Source organism: Micropterus dolomieu, linkage group LG23 (genome assembly GCF_021292245.1).
Source record: "Micropterus dolomieu isolate WLL.071019.BEF.003 ecotype Adirondacks linkage group LG23, ASM2129224v1, whole genome shotgun sequence".
Lineage (NCBI taxonomy): Eukaryota > Metazoa > Chordata > Actinopteri > Centrarchiformes > Centrarchidae > Micropterus > Micropterus dolomieu.
Window position 1 is genome coordinate 35495404 of NC_060172.1, and position 22170 is coordinate 35517573.

Consider the following 22170-nt stretch of genomic DNA (forward strand, 5'->3'; position numbering starts at 1 on the left):
CACCGCCAAAGCAACAAAAGAGTGGCTGAAGAAGCACATCAAGGTTCTGGAGTGGCCTAGCCAGTCTCCAGACCTGAATCCAATTGAAAATCTTTGGAGGGAGCTTAAAATTCGAGTTGCCAGGCGACAACCTCGGAACCTGAATGATTTGGAGGCTGTCTGCAGGGAGGAGTGGGCCAACATCCCTGCCGAAATGTGCACAAACCTTGTCACCAACTATAAAAACCGTTTGACATCTGTGCTGGCCAATAATGGCTTTTCTACAAAATATTAACATGCTGTTTGTCCAGGGGGTCAAATACTTGTTTTTTTTCTCATCAGATGGTCATCAATTTTAATAAATTTATATGATGTGATTTTCTGGAATTTTCTTTGGGATTCTGTCTTTCACTGTTAGAATGTACATATGATTAAAATTATAGACCGTTGCATTCTTTGTAAGTGGGCAAACCTGCAAAATCAGCAAGGGGTCAAATACTTATTTCCCCCACTGTAAGAGGCAAACATAATCTGAATCATTAAGTGGAATCAATAAAATGTTTCATGATTCAAATAAGAGCCTGTATTTGCCTTCATCAAGAGGCAGCTGAGAACGTTTTCTACACGACATTCTGGCAGTCACTCTCACCCTCTTTCTTACTTGCACTCACTTGGGCCAGCAACTCACTCTAAGAGGGAGAAATATAAAGTCCTGACCTTCACCCTTATCTGAAAAAACACTTTCTCATACATGGCAGAGTTCATGCTGCACATCGATTGTATGCTTGTCGTCTCCATCACCGTTTGAGTGCGAGCGTTATTCTGGACTGTAAGCTGTAGCTATGAAATGAAATGCAGATATTGTGGGATTCATTTAGAGGAAAGGCCAATATGGATTCCAAGGGTAAAATACAAAAGTATATCTTTCTTGACTTGCTGTAAATGATTGTGAATGACTTGGTTGATTCCTGAAAAATGCATCTATAAACAATAAAGACATTAATCTTTTTTATCCTTTATTTTTATTGTAACAATAAACATAGCACAAGAGAAAATGTAAAAAACACTAAAATAAAAAAAACAGCATAAAAAGTAGTGTTGATTAAAAACAGGAACTACTGAATGAGCATAGTGGGTACATACGTAGATTGCCTAGGTGTTACACAGTTGTATACTTCATAAAAACGAATGTCTAACTATTTTCTTTATGAATGGCTTATGGAACAGCTATAATGTAGTTCAGTTAAATTATAAGGAACCCTACATATAATATGCAGGGGTTGAGTACAGAATATAGGGATTGAGTTTACGGTCTGCTGATGCAAAGCTGCTGTTCTCATGCGCCTGGCGGCGGTAGTACCTGCGGAGGGCAGGACTACCGGGGTGGCACTGTCTCACATGGAGAAAGTACTCATCAGGGCGGCTTGAGGTGTAACCACAGTCCTCACACACAAAGATCTTGGACCGTCTCTGACGGTAGGCATATTGTTGATGAACACCGTGAATCTTCCTCATATGGGACTCGAGAGAGCAACGTTGTGTGAAGGCTTTTTCACACAGCTCACACTTGTAGGGACGGATACCTGGGGGAGACAAAATACGGTTTTGTTCCTCTGCATATTTGTGTGCATGCACTACATTCAGACAGACAAAAGTGCCTTTGCAGTTGTGTGACAAATTTTGCAACCAAGGACTCCCTGTCTGAGGGAGTTGTTTAAAAGCAGGCTAAGCACAAATAATCAAATGTACACCTCAAGGCAAAAAGAGACATGCATAAAAGATTGTTGCTGAAGGATTGTCTTTTGCACCTTAAATTCAATTTTATTTATATAGCACCAATTCATAAAAAAAGTTATTTCATTGCACTTTTCATTAGGGCTGCACGAAAAAGTAATATTGCGATTATTGAGGACAATATTGCGATTTGATTATAATGGAACAAATGGTACCTTGAGTCTACTTGCTTGATTGTCAAGGAAAACGCGCAAAATACTGACATTTTGAAATGTGTATTTCTCAACTTAAACAAAGTTAAACAATATTTATAACAATAACTTTAGTAAAACAGATGTAAAAAAGAACAAGGGGTGCGTGTTGCTCTCAGGAGGAGACATTAAAAGCAGAAAAGGCACACTGGCATCCTGGATCTAAATCTGTCCACTGAAGAGGCTCCATCCACAACGTGGAGGAGGAACTAGTGTAAATGAGTGTATTAGTATAATATTAAATAAAAAGTATAATGTTCAGTTAATAGTATACTGTTAGTAGGCTATAATGTTAAAATATTAATTACTATGGTCATTATAATTTCATATAATAGTATACTATTTTACCGCTAGTTTAATATTAAATCCAGTTATAGCTGTTTTATTTCTGTGGTTTGTTTTTATTTATTTAATCCTTGTGCAAGCAAAATTATCTATATTTGTCTCTAATTTGTTAATGCTAAGTATTAACTTGTCAATAATCATATATATATCATAAGCATTTGAAATTTGCTGGAGCACATCAAACTTTTTCTAATGTGCCACCCCATCCAGGCTGTGATTGGTTGGTTGACAAGAAGTGACTGACTTTATGAAAAGTTGAAAAATAAAAGGTAGCAATACAGCTAACTGGCCAGCAATCCAGAGCCAAACCTTTATCTTTTCTATCTTTACTATCGGATTTTCACATTTTTATTTAGTGAGTTTAATGTGTTTTAACATAACGTGTCCACCCTGTTACCCTAGGTTTTGAGAAGATCAGTCAAATAAAAAAATTTCAAAAACTGTCTGTGAAAAATTATAGATTCCTCATATAGTATTGAAGGTCATGCTAGCCATTATGCTCACGCAGGCAGGTAAAAGGCTAACTTTAGCTCTTAATGTCCACGCTGCTAGTGTCCACCTTGCTGAAAACCTAACAGGGTGGACATTTATATAGTATATACTGGTGTTTTGTCCACCCTGTTATGTTGGTATTTATCCTTCAAAGTTTATTGAAATTACCAAATAGTAAGTGTATATTTGTATTTACACAACGATATGGAAGGGATTGACTATACGGGCAAGAGACATTGAGTAATTCTTATCATAATTCACTTTTCTTGAGGGGAAAAAAAGTGGAAAAATGCATCCCCTTCCATTTATGTGCACTTGTTCCATTCAATATAGGCCTTGCCTATGCTGTTTAAAAATTATGTTATTGTAAAACAAATATCTAATAAGAGTGAGGGACATATGATTTCTATAAAAATGTCATTTTAGTAGCAATCATACCCTGAAAAAACTTTTAAACAGTTATGTCTAAGTCCTTAACAGGTTGGACATTTCCCACGTGTCACATGTTGTTAATATATTGAAATTGAATTCAATAAAGATGCCTGAGCTCGACCAATATGTTTTTCATAAAGTTATTTTATATAATCGAACTTTAAAATATAGGTAAATAAACTATTTATTTATCCCAAGTTATGAAGTCCAAATGGCACCCTATAAAAAAAATGACCTGAACACATTATGTTCTCCAGTCAGCGCCACATGGCAGCCTCTGCCATCAGTGTGTGAATGTGATATTGTGTAAAGAGCTGTGAGAGACTGGAAGACTAGAAAGGCGCTATATAAGTACAGTCCATTTACTGTTGATTTAATTCCTGACCTGTGTGTGTTCGCATATGCCTCTTGAGGTCAAAGGTATCGTTGAATCCTTTGCCACAGAATCGACAAGGATGTCTCTTCACCAAGCTGTGGCACTTCAGGTGGCGAGTCAACATGCGCTGCAGAGGGAATATCTTGTGGCACACTGAGCACACAAAGTCGCCTGAGCCGGGGGATGTACGCGGACGGGGCTGGTAGGGAGAGATAAGAGAAAAAATAGGCTTAATATGACAGTATGATAACTCTGATCAGCTTCATGTTTCTTTCTCTACTCTTTGTAGCTTACAAGGTGCAGTTATCAATACATTGTTAAAAGCAATGTAAACAACCCTCAATAATTTCCTCTACCTGTAGGAAGAAGATACAAAGCTCCTGGAAAACACAATTCCCAGTCCTCCACTACAGCTTCTACTTTAGCACTGCTATGGAGTTGTTCTGAATGTTTTCTTTTTTGTGACAGTTTTAACATGTCGTCATCATCAGACATCTCTTCATTTTCAACAAAGTCCTCACACATTGACAGATTATCACGCAAATCATCAGTGTGTTCCAAACTGTTGGGACACTCAGTCTGTTTATTCTGCTCTTTGTTTGACCCTGTCTCTGTAATGCTATCAGCCTGCTTACTATCATCGCCAGAGCATACAGGGAGGGGTCCTCGGGAGCCTGGCCGGGGTGGTGTACAGCCCCGGTAGGTTCCACCACCCGCGACACCCCCTCTCCACCATGGTCTCTGACGAGGCATAAACCATGTAACTGAACCCGTCTACTTTAAAGTTAAAAGACAGATTGAGATCATCAGTGTTGTCTTTAAAAACCATGAAAACCTGCCTCCGGTGACACACGACATGTTTGAGCAAAGGGAATTTGCAGCCCAAAGAGACCATTTTGATCGGGGAGATGAGCTGCCCGTACCGAGACAGCTCTTTAGTCAGCACTTCATTTTTAATGAACGGGGGGGGGGCATTAGAAATGACGATCTTTCTTGCAGGACTAACCAGCGGGAGAATGGGAGTGAAAGTGTCATGAATAACTACATCTGTTTCGACCACATCACTAACTTTGGCCGTGCTGTCCAAAAATATAACAATGGCTCCATTCATGTGGGAGGCAGACTTCACGCTACCGCAGCCCCCCACCTCTCCAACCACTAAACGGGCCTCCTCTACCGAACACTGTACTGCGAGTAGACCAGTGCTCCCCACCCACCCAGCACCCCACCGCTGCACAGTGAACAACCAAAACGGCCAAATGCCACGCAATCATCAACACCAATGCACAAGTGACGAGCCCAACGCGCACACTGCGCGAGCACGGCAACACCCAATGCCCAGCAGCCGCACAGGTCACCGTGCACCCGCCTATAAAAGTCCGCCGTCCCCCAACCGCCGGAAAAAACTAAGGCCGCCGGCGCCAGCCGACATCCCCCATGCCCAGCACGCCCCCAGCCGCCGTGCAACACCAGCCAAACCAGCAACGAGGCAAAATCAACCAGCTCAACTGCATGCCACCACCAACCCACCCACCCGTCAAGGGCCAAGAACTCCAGGCACAAGCCCAGAACAAACCGGAGCTCAGCCCTGCACCCACACTGCACATCCCGAAAACTAACTATATACCTCAGTATCCAGAGGGGTCCAACATCTGGCCGACAGAGAAATGGGGAAGCATGGATCCGAGGCCAACGAAGCAAAACAGGGACGCAAACTGGTCCCTCCAAGCCAACGAGGAAATGCCTCCCCCGGACTCCAATGCACAAACTAAACGCCCAGCAGCCATTCAGAGACCCTGCCCAGGGAAAAAGCACTAGGACAATCGCCCTACAATCCCACCGCAGCCCTCCAAACCGCAACCGGATCAACCCGCGCAGAGACCCCCACCCCCAGAAGCCAGGGCACCCCGCGACCCCCCAAAGCGCATGTCCCGGGGTAAGCTGTACCCCGCCCCAAGAAAGAACAGCAGAAAGCTGTGCCGGGAAGCTCCCTGCCGCCAGGGAGCGATAACGTGGGAGAACCAGGCCAACGGTCCCCCAGCCCAGCCAGAGGCATCCCTCCCCAGAGTGCAGGCAGTGCCAGCAGCCCCCGAGGCCGATCTCATCCCTGGACGGGGGCCCAGCCCCACCAGTCAAGCACCCCCAAGGAGGAGCACCAAAACCTAACCCGACAACACCGGCCATGCGCCCCAGAGACTCCCGAATGCCCCCACTGTGAGAGAGCTGGCAGGGGGAAGCAGCGGGAACCCCACCCCTGCCGAAGAGGGCCCAGGAGAGGAGACAACAGGCCCCCAGGCCCAGGGACACACCACCCGCCCAGAAATGAGCAAAAGCCACAAGCCCGAGTCCCCAGATCCCTAGGTCAAGAGCGGGCCGACCCCCCCCAGCCCACCCCAGATCAGGCAAGGCTGTCACCAACCCCACAGCACCCCTGATGCCCGGGGCTTCAGGGGTAGGACACGAGGCCAATGAGAATCTCCCCCACTCATACAACCCCTCTGCCCGCCTCTGTAAATGTATTTTGTGTTGGATGCATGTCATGGATTGTGAAGTGGTGTATGGTGGAGTAAAGATAAGGTGTGTGGTAACTAAGGTGCAGTTAAAATTGGAGGGTAGTTGTGACACAGGCACCCCACAACTGTCAGGTAGTGGTGCCTCCCATTGCCACACATCCTTTAGAAATGACATGATAAAGAAGTAATCATTTGCTATCTTCAGTCTCCTCATGGAACCAGAGCTCCCCCAAGAGGACAAAATAAGTATTGTATAATTGTCACTGTATTTATCCGCTCATAATATGATGCCATGTTCGTAACTTGCCCTCATATATTTAAGTAAGAATGTGTAACAGCCAATATTATCCAGGAAATATTAAGTCTCTTTCATTCTGAAATCCCGAAAATGTGTTTAACTTGTAACCATTCCAATCATTACAATGATTAAGTAATTGTTTCCTTTTTATCAAACTAAGAACTGTATAACCGTTTGACAATTAAGGTTTGATTGTCGGGAGATATTTGATTACAATACGCGCAAATAGATTTTTGAATGTAAATGCTCTGTACTTGAATAGCGCCTTTCTAGTCTTTTCGACCACTCAAAGCGCTTTTACACTACATCTGCATTCACCAGTCATACACATTCATACACTGAGCCTAAGAGCTCAAATGGAAACTAACATACACACATTGGCAGAATACCCACCAGGGGCAAATCGGGGTTCAGTATCTTGCCCAAGGACACGCAACCAGGGGGAGCCAGGGATTGAACCACCAACCTTCCGATTAATGGCCAAACCGCTCTACCTCCTGAGCCACAGCCGCCACGATTGACATATCATCATTAGGGAAACCGGAAATAAGCCCTCACGGAAACAAGGACTGCTCCTCCGGGGAACCACACCCCACAGTAAGACTAAAACCCTGCTTTCTGTGATCAGTGATGTCCAATAGTTTGCTAATCCATTATCTTCAATCCTTATTAGTTATTCTCATAGCTTGCATTTATTAGTTGCCCTTATGAATCAAATTCTCCCTACAAGAGAACCCAATTTACAATAGAACTCAACATTCTTGTTGTTTACATCATGTTTGTTTAGCCATTGTTTATTTCTTTGATGTGTATTTAACCGCATTTATTTCACCTTAGTTATCTAATAAATTTCACCGTAATCACAGGAACTGTGTGTGTATTGTCTAACTCCAAGTCCCTGTCACGAGGATTTACTCCTTCGATATGAGATTGACTGATTTAAGATAATTGAGCGATTATTACCTAACTGATGTCTAGTGAATAATTGTATAATTATTAAAACGCTACCCAGAGGTCCGGAGACTCTGGGCGAATTGAATCTCCGGTGGTGCCCTTCTTTTGAGGTTTATGAGTTAATATTTCAGAAATATTAACTCATAATTTTCACAAGTTTATTAAAAATCATACGTAGACCTGCTACATTTACAATAACATGTTGGAACATTCAAGGTCTGAGATCATCAGCTTTTGGTTTATAGAGCAGAAACTCAGATTTTAATAGGGTATTAAAAGACTCTGACATCATAGTTTTACAGGAGACATGGTGCAGAGAAGATGTTTCCACTGGTCGTCCTCACGGCTACACTGAGATTATTATACCTTCAACAAAAAATCCCACAATAACCCAAGGCAGAGATTCAGGCATGATTATATGGTGTAAATCAGAATTGAGCCAGTCCATCACAGATATTAAAAAAGAAAAATCTTATATAATGGAAAATTGACAGTCACAGTAACAGTTGAACAGATGATTTGTGCTGAGCAACATGTCTACATGTGTGCCATCTACATACCTCCATCAGAATCCCCCTACTACAACCCAGATATTTTCTCTATTCCTGAGGAGGAAGTTAACCATTATAAAACCATGGGAAATGTATTACTGTGAACGCTCGAACAGGGAAAAGAGCTGACACTATGAACACCCAGGGAGACAAACTTACCTGGAAGCACCTGCTTCCCCCTCCCTGAATGTCCTGCTAGAAAGTGCTTTGACAAGCTTACTAATACAAGCCGTATGCAGCTTTTACAGCTCTGCCGTACGCTGGGTCTGTACATAGTGAACGGCAGGCTACGAGGGGACTCTCTGGGTCACTACACTTACAGCTCAGCTCTTGGCAGTAGTACGGTAGATTATTTCATTACAGATCTAGATCCAGTGTCTCTCAGAGCTTTCACAGTCAGCCCCCTCACACCCCTCTCAGACCACAGCAAAATCACTATCTATCTGAAAAGGACTCTGGAGTCTGGAGCCCCTAGTGCCTGTGAACTGTTTAACAGCACATAACCATACAGATGAACCCCAGACAGCATGGGGGCATACCAAAAGGCACTGGAAAATCAAAACATACATGATTTAACTCATTTACATCTAACTGAAACATTTCCCCAGAATAATTCTGGTGCACAAAATCAATTCAATATTTCATCATTTGGCTTCATTGTCTAATTTGAAAGCCTCCAAACCAAAACCTCAACAAATGGACAGTAAAAAATGGTTTGACACTGAATGTAAAAACCTAAGGAAAACTTTAAGGAAATTATCAAATGAAAAGCACAGGGACCCAGATAACCACAACATACGCTGTCAATATGAAGCCACTCTGAAACAATACAAGTACACCCTAAAAAGACAAAAACACAGCAAGAAGCAGCTCTGTGAACTTGAGGAATCCTTAGAGTCCAACCAGTTCTGGGAGAAACGGAACAACCTAAACAAAACCCAGCAGGATGAATTGGCGATCCAAGATGGAAATACTTGGATTAATCACTTTAGTGAATTATAGCTCTTCATGGCCTATCGCCTTGTTATATTTCTGACCTTTTAGTCCCATACGCACCAGCACGTACCTTGAGATCCTCGGGCAGAGGTCTGTTGTCTGTTCCAGAGTCTCGACTGAAAACTAAAGGGGACAGAGCGTTTGCTGTCAGGGCCCCAAGGCTCTGGAACAGCCTGCCCGAGGAAATCAGGTCGGCTGAGTCAGTGAACTCTTTCAAGTCCCTTCTTAAAACATACTTTTATAGGAGAGCCTTTCCCGATCTTATTTAACTTTATTTTATCCCTTTTATTTTATTGTATTTTACTAATTTTATATTAATGTTTCATGCTCTTATCTTGTTTTTTTGTATTATTCTTTACACTTGTTAAAGCACTTTGTAACTTGTTTTTGAAAAGTGCTCTACAAATAAGGATTATTATTATTATTATTATACAGTAATATTACAAAAAATGATCAGTACAAGATATGCATTTTGTAAAACTCTGGAGGCGGTGATAAAAAACAACCAAAACCCTCTAGATTACCTGGTAACAGAACAAGAATTAACAGAAGTCATCCAGTCCCTGAAAGGAAAGAAGGCTTGTGGTATTGATGGAATCCTCAACGAAATGATTAAATACTACCATAAAATCAGATTGGCTATACTAAAACTATTCAATACTATTTTATCAACTGGAACTTTTCCAGACATCTGGAACAAAGGTTTAATAACCCCAATTCATAAATCCGGAGATAAATATGACCCAAATAACTACAGAGGAATATGTGTATCCAGTAACCTGGGAAAAATATTCTGCAACATCATTAATAAATGACTTGTCAACTTTGTTGATAAACACAATATTCTGCATAAATGCCAAATAGTTTTTTTGCCTAACTGCCGCACAACGGACCATATATTTACCCTCCAGACTCTAATTGATCAAGAATTAAACATTAAGAAAAGAAAAGTATATGCCTATTTTGTTGACTTCCAAAAAGCCTTTGACTCCATCTGGCACGAGGGCCTTTTCTATAGGCTACTTAAAAGTAGCATTGGAGGAAAAACACATGATTTGATTAAGAACATGTATACAAAAAGTGAATGTGCCACAAAGATTGGAAACAAACAAACAGCGTTCTTCTCCCAGGGCCGGGGAGTGAGGCAGGGATGCAATCTCAGTCCAATTCTTTTAAATCTATATATCAATGAATTAGCAAACCAATTAGTGCGTTCCACGGCACCTGGCCTCCTTCTGAATCAGATCAGAGGTCTGCTGTATGCAGATGACTTAGTGTTGCTTTCACCTACAAAGAAGGTTTGCAGCAGCACCTTAATCTCTTGCAGAGATTCTGTCAGACCTGGGCCCTGACAGTAAACACAGCAAAGACTAAGATAATGATCTTTCAGAAACAATACAGAAATCAGGTTACACACAATTTCTATTTAGACACCACTAAATTACAACATACAAAAAACTACACTTACCTTGGCCTCAACATTACATACACAGGAAACCTCAACATGGCTGTGAAAGATCTGAGGGACAAAGCAAGGAGAGCTTTCTATGCAATAAAAAGAAACATTAAAATCTATATTCCAATTGAAATCTGGCTTAAAATTTTCCAGTTTGTACTAGAACCAATAATTCTATATGGTAGCAAAATTTGGGGGTGAAAACTAAATAATGAATTTGACAAATGGGACAAAACAATCATAGAATCTTTCCATACTGAGTTCTGTAAGAGCATCCTGCAGGTGCAGAGAAAAACAGCAAATAACCTGTGCAGAGCAGAGCTCGGCCAATACCCCCTCTTACTAAAAATACAGAAAAGATCAATTACATTTTGGAAAGAAACGACAAAAACACAAAGTAAATTACAATGTTATCTGACCCTAAAAAGAGAATTCACACTGGCAAATTACCTGAGCACAATAAAATGTCCTAAACTAAGAAAACTGTTGACAACATACAGACTGAGTGAACACAGCCTGGCCATAGAAAAGGGTCGCCATAGACAGAGCTGGCTACCACAAGAGGAGAGACTTAGTGTGACACAGCACTTTCTAACCTCACGCCCTAAATATAAAATACTAAGACAAAAACACTTTGCAAACATTTCCCAAATATACCCTGAATTCAAATTCATATCAGACACACAGAAACTCCACTATTTACTGGGAGAAATGCCCAAATGTGAAATAGTTGCTGCAAAATATGTCTTCTCATGCCGTGAAGTGAGGACAACCAGTGGAACCTCAGACTGATAAAGAATTGTACAAATTTTCATTTATTATTATTTGATTGTTTGATATTTTAGTAATTGTTTTGTTTTTACATTTGATACTGATTTTTTTTAATTATTATTTTTTAAATCAATTAATTATTATTAAAAAAATTTGTCTATTAATACACATGCATGCGCGCGCACACACACACACACACACACGTTTACGCTATTATTATTTAAAAAAAAAATTTAATATATTATAATAACACACACTTGTTATGGTGTCATTTATTTATTTTAATTTTTAATATATTATTATAATAAAACACACACGTTACTGTTTTATTTATTTATTTAATATAAATTTTTTATATATTTTAATCAAGCGTCAAACTTCCGGTCTCCCGCCTGAATGCCAATACGGAAGCATCTGAAACAGCAATTCATCGAGTGGCCACTTGAGGCTGGCTGCAGAAGGGAGTCCATTGACCCCCATGTTAAAATGCCCAACTTTACAGCAGAATAAAACATGTTTACAGCCTGGTTCAAAAAATGTTTTTTTATAACTCACCTGTTTAAATTACAATAAACCTTTAAGTTCTGCATTATTAGGGGCGTGGCAGCTTTGATTGATGGACACCTTTAGCTGCTGCCACTCCTAGCACTCGCTCCTAGCCTCACTCAGCTACACAGAGCTCTGAGGCTCAGCCTGTCTGAGCCTTTTGGACATTTCTACATGCAGATATCAGATGAATAATGGCCGGCTGTGCAGTTCATTGGAGAGAGAACCTCCAGGAAATCCGTGTTCTACTTGGTGAGTGAAATTCCTGTATTTTATCGCTGTCGGCATATAGCTTGTTAGCCATTAGCCTAATTAGCCAGATACGTACAGATAAGCTTGTAAGTAAGTTAGTGTGTTCTAACCACAGCTTTTAATGAGTCAAAGACAAGTCAGCAAGAAGAGAGAAGCCCAAATGTAACATTAGTAGATTAACCTTAGACATTAGGGTGATAATGCTTTGAAGAAAAGGCGTCTGTGTGAAGTTGTAAGTAAAGGCTCAGCTCTCAGTTAGCTGACGTTATGTTAACGGTAACTTTTACTACTTTAGCTACGTCCTGTAACGGAATCACTGTTCAGTTAGATACTAGTCAGATACTATTTTAAGTGTCTGCACCTGATCCCGATGGACACGAAGGGTTTAAAGGCAGATAGCCGAGAGGGGAGCGGTTGTGAGTTCTGCCTGAAACTGTCACACCGAGGAGCACCGATGCCACTATTTCAGCTAGCTGTCTCTCCCGAGGAGAGCCGTGCACCTCCAAGTGTAACGTTACTGTTTAAAAACGATAACGTTATACTATTCTTTGTGGGGTTCATCATTGGGGATGATTGATTCAAAGTACATATTAAGGGCAGTTTAGAGTCATGAGTAAGTTAATACACTTCCATCCTAGCCTGCTTTAGTGTTCAATTTATCCAGCAGGCAACAGCCTTTTGGTAAATGGTGCTGTGGTAATGATGGTTGTCATGTCAGCCATGTCCTTTCTTATTGGTAGTAAGTGCTGCCATCTTGAAACATCTCTTTTCCTACGACCTACTTAGATGCCCTAATAACAACCTCCATTGCCAAAGTAAAATGTGTGGTAAACTTGTGCACTCTGCCATCATGCCTGATGTTTAACAGCTGCCACACTGTAGTAAGCTGTGCAGTTGTGAAACATATCTGAATGTCCTGAAAATATACCCTCACTAGCCCTTTGGGTATGTATGGTGCTTTCAAGTAGTCCACAGTAATGGAATGCAATGCATTTGCTAAATCTAAGAATACTACATTAAAGTCTCTCCTTTCCCTCTGGCTTGACTGAATGTAATGCTTGTGTGCTCCAATCAACTAGAAAAACTAGAAAACCAACAGAACCAACAGTCATGGCTGCAACAGGCAATGCATGCTGCCAATTTGGTGTAATTGAAAGGGGCGTGTTCAAAATTAAGCAGTGTGGAGCTCAATTTGTGAGGTCATTCATTCTATGAAAAAACAGGAGTCAACAGGTGGCCCTCATTTAAAGACAAAGGCTGCATTTTGTACATGCTGGTTATAGTGCATTTCTCTCTGACAATAGGAGTAAAAGGGGTCATTCCAGACATTGTTCAGAAGAACAGCGTACTTTGAAAAAGTAGTGGAAAAGTAAAAAGTTGACTGGAGAGGGGAAAACATATAAAGAAGTGCAGAAAATGATAGGCTGCTCAGCTAAAATGATCTCAAATGCTTTAAAATGGCAACCAAAACCAGAAAGACATGGAAGAAAACGGAAAACTACCACTCGAATGGATCGAAGAATAGCCAGAATGGCAAAGACTCCAGGGAGATCAAAGAAGGTCTACAGTTACCTGTGAGTACTGTAACAATTAGAAGACGCCTATGCGAAGCCAAGCTATCAGCAAGAAACCCCTGCATAGTCCCATTGTTGCAAAAACGACATGTGCTGAACAGGTTAGAATTTGCCAAAGAACACACTGACTGGCCTAAAGAGAAATGGCGCGACATTTTGTGGACTGATGAAAGCAAGATTGTTCTTTTTGGGTCTAGGGGCCACAAACAGTTTGTCAGACGACCCCCAAACACTGAATTCAAGCCACAGTACACTGTGAAAACAGTGAAGCACGGTGGGGCAAGCATTATGATATTGGGATGTTTCTCATACTACGGTGTCGGGCCTGTTTATCGCATACCAGGGATAATGGACCAGTTTGAATACATCAAAATACTTGTAGAGGTCATGTTGCCTTATGCTGAAGAGGAAATGCCCTTGAAATGGTTGTTTCAACAAGACAACGACCCTAAACACACCAGTAAGCGAGCAACATCTTAGTTCCAGACCAACAAGATTAACGTTATGGTGTGGCCAGCCCAATCCCCGGACCTTAATCCAATAGAAAACTTGTGGGGTGACATCAAAAATGCTGTATCTGAGGCAAAACCAAGAAATGCCAAGGATTGTGGAATGTAGTCCAATCGTCCTGGGCTGGAATACCTGTTCACAGTTGCCAGAAGTTGGTTGACTCCATGCAACACAGATGTGAAGCAGTTCTGAGAAACAGTGGTCATACAACTAAATACTAGGTTCAGTGATTGACAGGAAAGCTAAATCTTCAAACATTTTTCAGTTTATACAGTAAATATTTGAGTTTGTAAAGAAATGTGGAGACACTGTTATTTTTTTGAACAGCCTAATATTCCTTTTTCCTCACTTTCTGTGAAGTAATGACAAATTAGATGATTTTTTTCTTCATGTTTTGATTTGAAAAAGAATGTGCAGTGTTCCCAATGCATTTGCGTATATAGAAATAAAAGCTTTTTAAAGGATTTGGGTCTTTAGTCACTTTTTTCAACACACTGCTATTGTTTAGAACAATATGTATGTGAGGTGGAGTGGCTGACAGTGTGGTGCAGCAATAACAACCTGCTCCTGAACACCGTAAAGACCAAGGAGCTCATTATAGGCTACAGGAAAAAGAAAACAAACCAAGCACTAATCATCAACGGGGACTGTGTGGGGCGGGTGGCAGACTTCCGCTTCCTGTGAGTCCACATTGAGGAGGGTCTAACCTGGAGCAGGAACACCTCTGAGCTGCTAAAAAAGGCCCTGCAGAGACTTTATTTTCTGAGAGTACTCAGGAGGAACAATATCACACAGAGGCTGCTGGTGTCCTTCTACCAAGCCTCCATTGAGAGCATGTTGACACACTGCATGTGTGTGGTACACCAGCTGCACAGTGGTTCACAGGAAAGCGCTCCAGAGGGTCATCGACACCGCACAGAAGATCATTGGCTGCCCTCTTCTCACACTGGAAGAACTACACAGTTCCCACTGTCTTAAAAAAAATCCAGAACATTCTAAAGGACACCTCATCCAGGCCACCCCCTGTTCAAACTGTTACCGTCTGGCAGACGGTACAGATCCATCAGCGCAAAAACAAATGGACTCAAAAATAGCTTTTACCCATCAGCAATAACTGTAATCAACGCTGATAAATTGAATTGAACTGAACTGATTGAGGGATTGGTGCAATAAGTGTGACTGTGTATGTGTATATGAATGCCTGTTCATGCTGCTTTATATTTTAGGAATGATGCACTGGCTGGTCTGCACTTTGACATTTCGTTGTACATGTGACAATGACAATAAAGTTTTCTATTTTTTAAGCCTTATTTGGCCGATTGGGTTCATATTTCTATGGAAGGTCATGCACCCCATCACGAGAATTTGAGCCAGTGCCGCAGACAACAAATAATAATATAAAAATAATAATAATAACTAAAACAGACAAACATAGAAGGGTTCTACCGCTTTGCGGTTTGAACTCTAAATATAGCCGCAAGCGGCGACCGCAGGTTCAAACCATTTTTTTGCATTATCGACTTCAAAATAATTTCGCACATACGGTTCAACATTGTTATGAAACACATACTGCAAGTTTTGTAACAACTGGCCAACCATTTTCTGATCTATAGCATGACTATGCGTTTAAAGCGCCCCCTAGTGGTCGAATTGAATGAAACTTTCAGGGTATACTTTCGGCACTCTTGTGGACATATTCTTTGACTTTTGTGATGATTGGACCAACGGATACGGATTTGTTTTTATTTATGTCTTGAGCCACGCCCCTTTGTTTATTGATCAATAACTTGAAAATGAAAGGAGTTATCAACAAGCTTTATACAACTTTATATGTGTTAAGTCCAATGATGATCCAGAGAAATTTTGGTGGCAATCGGAGCTACGGTGTAGGAGGAGATGTAAAAAATGTGTTTTTCAAAAAATGTACAAATGGCAGAAGTATTTTGTAGAGTACATTGAGCTGGACTTGTGTGAGAAATTTCAAATCAATCGAACTTATGGTGTGAAGTAGGTGGCCTTTCAAAACCTGTAAATTTTGTGCCTCAGTTACAGCGCCAACATGTTGCCGATTCGAGTAATATTGGCGAGCACATCAGTTTGAGTTACTGTGCCAAGATTCATGTTTCTAGCTCATTCCAGCTCACAGGAATTTGAGAAAAGCAGATTGCCAACACAAAAACAGTCGCTACTAGAATGGGTATTTACTAAAGTAAATACGTGTGAGAGCTGTCAGCTGTTAGCTGTGACTGCTACCGCTGCCGCTGCAAAGTACAATTCCATCAGCTATTTAAAATCCTTTAGCGCTACAGGTAAAAGTGGGTCAGTGGGAACTGAATGCATGTTATGCTTCAAAGCACCAACAGAGGGACATCTATGACCACAAATGCGTGGCAGAGCACTGTTTTGATTGTGCTTATATTTTCTGTGACGTCTAGTCCAGTGTTGCAAAATAACATGAAGACACAGAAAACGACTAATCTTGAAAAACGTATTCCATGTATACAATTACTTAATTTAGAAAGACTAATAACATACACATTTAAAACCAACCACTGCAAGACGGTGGGAATTGAACTGCACACAGGTGTTCGAACCTGGTCTAAATGAAAAGGGATGCTTGGAAAACTAGCAGTCTAATTCAGCAAGCTATAGAGGTACACATCTGATAAAGCCACAATTTGATCATTTGTTGATGGTAAAGTGCATTTGCTTAAAAAAAGCTTTTCAGCTACCATTTTGGTGTTTTAAGTTAGAAGACATCTTTAGTTTTTTAGTATCATTAAGTTCAAATACCGAGCCCGTTCTCATCTAAGGGCGTCATATACCGATCATTTGAGAGAGTGACAAAGCGTAGTTATTAAGTAAAATCCTTAAGCTTTGTCACGCCGTGATTGAGATGACAATGTGTTGAAATACCAACAGTTGTTTAAAGTTGAAACCAATTATCACTGCTGTCAGTCGCAGGATTCGAACTCACAACTGGAATAAGAGGTATTGCACCATGGTCTAGAAGGCTGACTAACTCCACCACCAACAAGCTTACCAGGACTGAGATAATGTGATCCTTTGTTGATACAAAACGTGTATTTGCTTTAAAAAAAAGCATTTTTTATTTTTTTTTTAATGTTGGTTGATGGCGTGGCGTTGGCGGGGGGCGGTGGTGCGGCGCTCGAGTGGGGGGACCGGTGTTTACCCTGTATTCGGCGTGCCGCTGCTGCGGGGTGGGTAGCCACTCTGCTTGGGTGTCGCGCGGTTCTTGGTATCGGTGCGCGGGTGGTTGGCTGCCTGTGTGTGGGTCCGGGTTGGGGGGAGGGGGCGGGCGGCGGGCATGGCGGTGGGGGTTGGTGGGGGGGGATGCTTGTGGTGGGTTTCGGTCCGGTGGTGAACGTGCAGTGTGGGTCACGGTGTAGCCGTGGGTGGGGTCTGTGGTCTCCCTGGCTGCGGGGGGGATGGGGGCGGTTTGCACCGGCTGGCATCTCTCCTGTGCAGCGCATTACTTGGCTGTTGTGTGCCGCTAGTTAGATAGGTAGCGGGGTAGTGTTGGTTGGCTCACCTGTAGGTCGTTATTGGCTTGCGTGCTTGTCGGGGGTTGGGGGCATCAGGTGCGGACCTGGACTGGGCTGGTGTGCGGCTCTTACCTGTGTGCATGCTGTGCATCCTGATAATTGCATTTCGGTTCTCTGAGGGGTCTGGCGACTGGTTGTTGGAGGGGTGGGGGACCAGGAAGAAGGGGTTGACGGGGTGGGTGCATCTGCTGACTCCCTAGGGCTGAGGGGCTGTTGCTGCTGTCGCGGGGTGATTGCTGTCTCTTTTCTTTGGGGACGGTGGGGGTTTGTGTGTGGGATGCTTCGCTGCTAGGGAGGGAAGGGTGGGGGTCTTCTGGCCTGACCTGGCTTGAGTGGCATTGCCTCCTGGGTGTGGGCGGACCTTCGGGTCTGGGCTGTTGGGCCGTTCTGTCCTTGGGCGGGGTCCTTGCTGCTTTGGACCTGCTCCCTTGTGGGGGGGGGTGCCAGCTCCGATGGCCTGGTGGTGCTCGGAGTGCTCCTGTTTGTGAGGGAACGGTGAGGTGGGGGGTGGCAGTGGGGCTGCCGGAGGGGCCCCGGCGAGGACGGGGTATTGTTGGACTTTGGGTTGGGGCTGCACTGACCTGCCTCGGGGGTGTGTGGGGGTCTGGGGCTCGGGGCTTTGGAGCCTCTGGGTCTGGGGCGGGTCTGCGCGCTGGGGGGGCTGGGCCCCCCTGGACCCCTCCTGGGGATGGGTGGGGTTGTCGCTGACTCTGGGGTGCTGCCGGTGCTAGAGGGGCTCTTGCTCTAAGCCCTGGGCTGGAGGGACCTGGCGTCCTTCTGCTTAGGGGGGTGGGGGACGGGACTGAATGAATGATGGGGCCAGTCAGGAATCTGGTCCCAGTGAGGAGGACCATTCTAGCCTCCCTATGACCTCCTTCACCTTTCCCCCTTTGGTCATGTCTCACAACATACACCCTTAGGACCCTGGGGGGCGGGCAGGCTGCAGGGTGTTTGGGGCTGCTTTATTGCGGCCTTGCCCTTCTTCCTCCCCCACTGGCCGCCCCTCAATTTTAATTACACATTAGACACAGAGGGCTTGGGGGGTGAGAGGGGCACGATGGGAGGCTCCACTACCTGACAGTTGTGGGGTGCCTGTGTCACAACTACCCTCCAATTTTAATTGCACCTTAGTTACCACACACCTTACCTTTACTCCACCATACAACACTTCACAATCCATGACATGCATCCAACACAAAACAATACATTTACAGAGGCAGGTAGAGGGAGGTAGAAGGAGTGGGGGAGATTCTCATTGGCCTCGTGTCCTACCTCTGAAGCCCCGGCCGTCGGCGGTACTGTGGGGTTGGTGACAGCCTTGCCTGATCTGGGGTGGGCTGGGGGGGGTCGGGGCTCCCCTGGTGTGGGGGCCCGCTCTTGACCTAGGGTTCTGGGGACTCGGGCTTGTGGCCTTTGCTCATTTCTGTGCGGGTGGTGTGTCCCTGGGCCTGGGGGCCCGTTGTCTCCTCTCCTCGCCTGGGCCCTCTTTGGCAGAGGTGAGGCTCCCGCTCCTTCCCCCTGCCAGCTCTCTCACAGTGGGGGCATTCGGGAGTCTCTGGGGCCCATGGCCGGCGTTGTCGGGGTAGGTTTTGGTGCTCCTCCTTGGGGGTGCTTGACTGGGGGGGCTGGGCCCCCGTCCGGGGATGAGATCGGCCTCGGGGGCTGCTGGCACTGCCTGCACTGTAGAGAGGGATGCCTCTGGCTGGGCTGGGGGACCGTTGGTCTGGTTCTCCCACGTTATCGCTCCCTGGCGGCAGGGAGCTTCCCGGCACGGCTTTCTGCTGTTCTTCCTTGGGGCGGGGTACAGCTTCCCCCGGGACATGCGGTCTGGGGTCCTTTGCGCTTTGGGGGGTAGCAGGGTGCCCTGGCTTCTGGGGGTGGGGGTCTCTGCGCGGGTTGATCCGATTGCGGTTTGGTGGGCTGCAGTGGGATTGTGGGGCGATTGTTGATCCATCTTGATGCATTGTGCTTTTCCCCTGGGCAGGGTCTCTGAATGGCTGCTGGGCATTTAGTTTGTGCATTGGAGTCCGGGGGAGGCATTTCCTCGTTGGCTTGGAGGGACCTGTTTGCGTCCCTGTTTTGCTTCATTGGCCTCGGATCCATGCTTCCCAAATTTCTCTGTTGGCCAGTTGTTGGACCCCTCTGGATACTGAGGTATATAGTTAGTTTTCGGGATGTGCAGTGTGGGTGCGGGGCAGGGCTGAGCTCCGGTTTGTTCTGGGTTTGTGCCTGGAGTTCTCGGTCCTTGACAGGTGGGTGGGTTGTTGGTGGCTTGCAGCTGAGCTAGTTGATTTTGCCTCGTTGCTGGTTTGGCTGGTGTTGCACGGCGGCCTGGAGGCGTGCTGGGCATGGGACTTACTGCTGGTGTTTCTCTCCGCTGGCTTTCGCTGTCGTGTTGTTCCGTTTGCTCTCTCTCGTTTACCCGACCTCGCATGCGGGATTCGCGGGGGAATGCTGGGCATTGGGTGTCGCGGTGCTCGCGCAGTGTGTGCGTTGGGCTCGTCACTTGTGCATTGGTGTTGATGATTGCGTGGCATTTGGGCATTTTGGTTGTTCGCTGCGCGGCGGTGTGGTGCTGGGTGGGGGGGGGAGCACTGGTCTATGTTGTGTGCGCGCCGCGGTCGGTCCAGGCGCTGCTCTTCCGCGGGTTACGCTTTTTGCGTTCCGTCGGCATTACGTTGTCAACTGGCATTTGGGTCGGGGTGTTCCGCGTTTGCATCGCGGTGCATCTGGGAGTCTTTGTTATTTTTTTTTTTTCTTTCTCCCACCCCTATTGGCTACCGGGGTTCTTGCCTGCCTGTTGCTGGGGTAGGTGTGGCACAGTCGTGGCATCCCACTCTCACTAACAACTACATTCTTTAACAGGCTTATGCGCACACACATGTACACACACACACACATACAGACACATTCACCCACACGCACACAGACACAATCAGTCTCACACATAGACACAAACAAATTTAGGTTGTCCCTGGTAGAATTATTCCTGATGCTTTTCTTTCAGTTACTTATTTAAATTAATTGTTATTATTCCAGCTCTCGTGGCTGTGCTGTGTTGCTTATTTAGTGTGCTGGAATGTTTCTTGTTTTAATTTTTCTCTTAGTTGTCTTACTGTGTCAGCTGTTCATTGCTGCTGTTCGGCTGGTTGTCTTTTACTATTATTATTATTTTTATTGTTTTTGTTTGTTTGTTTGTTGTTGTTTTTCTCCTCCCCAGGCCCCCTCTCTGTGCTATTGCAGGTTTCGTTGCTTTCTACAATTGGTGTTTCCCACTGCTTTTCCCTGTTGTCCCCACCTTCCATCCCCCTTTCCCCCTTCTCTTACAGGTCTTGTCCTTTCTCTATGATGTCTGTTTGTGCCCCCCCATCCCCGTGTCTGCCCCCCTGTCCGGCCCGGTGACAAATCAATACATAATTAAATAAATAATAAAACAGACAAAGGAGTATATTAATACTCTCTTGTTAAAGTAAAATCTGTCTGGCACAATATAGTATCCAGGTCATCATATTCTATACCAGGCTGCTGGGCAGGACAGGTTTAAAAAAAAAAAAAAAATTCAAGCTATCATTTTGGACTTTTTAGTTAGTGCTTGAGTGTCCAAACTCCAAACAGGGAGGAAGATACAGCAAGTTAAAGAATTAGTGACAGGGGGAGACCTCAGGCTGCAGCTACAACAGGGATTGAATGAGAGATGACTGAGACTTTCCAATTAAGTATCAGAGATAAAAAAAACTAAATGTCCACTGAGCAGGATTTTGACATTTTGAGGGAGAAAAGGCATGTGGCTACATTTTGGTGCCTTTTTTGCATATGGAGAAAAATATACGCAACTGGCAGCAGTTTACAAAAAAATTCTGGTCTGCAAAATTCTCCTCTCCACCCTCTAACATGATCACATGACAAACTCTAAAGTCTGCTAAAAGCTGTAAAACCCTTCACTTTGGAAGGCCTTAGCTCCTAAACTAAACATTTTAGCAAACACCAAATACAACTTACAGCTCAAATGGAGTCTGTAGCTGCACATATGCCGGAGCATTTAGCTCTTAAAGTTGAGTAGGTTGGAAGAAAGATGAGCCTCTTGCTCCCACTGAACCCCATTCATTTTTTTCACAAAAATATTAAATCTAAAATCAACCATTACAGATATTAGCAACACAGGTAATAGCATAAATCATAAAAGGATGTATTTTTTTGAAGTTAACGAAGTTTCTAGGACAAACGGTGCAGGAGAAGATAGACGCCATGGGGTTATATATAATAATAAATAAATAAAGAGTGAAGAGAAGTAAAGTGTGAGAGCTACAGCTTTCACACTAAATATATAGCCACAAGCAGTGATTCGTGGGTTCAAACCTTTTTTCGCAATATCGCCTCAAAATTATTTCACTCATATGGTTCAATATTGTCACAATGTCACAAAAAACATTCTGCAACGATTGGACAAGCATTTTCTGATCTATAGCTTGATTTGTTTCATTCCACATCCAGTTATTATGCATTTATAGCACCTCCTAGTGGTCGATTTGGCACAGTAAAGAACTCTAGGACTATCCATCCATCGTCAACCGCTT

General features: G+C 43.9%; 1 protein-coding gene across 1 annotated transcript; it reads right to left on the minus strand.

The window, feature by feature from the left end:
• Positions 1-1029: 1029 nt before the first annotated feature.
• On the minus strand, positions 1030-17360 carry zgc:171929 (uncharacterized protein LOC100124596 homolog). The gene is made up of 4 exons (XM_046040844.1): positions 17224-17360; positions 4245-4350; positions 3619-3808; positions 1030-1562 (listed from the first exon to the last, which is right to left on the minus strand). Exons 1-4 carry the CDS (start codon positions 17358-17360, stop codon positions 1240-1242), a joined length of 756 nt encoding a protein of 251 aa, XP_045896800.1. The 3' UTR covers positions 1030-1239.
• Positions 17361-22170: the final 4810 nt, after the last annotated feature.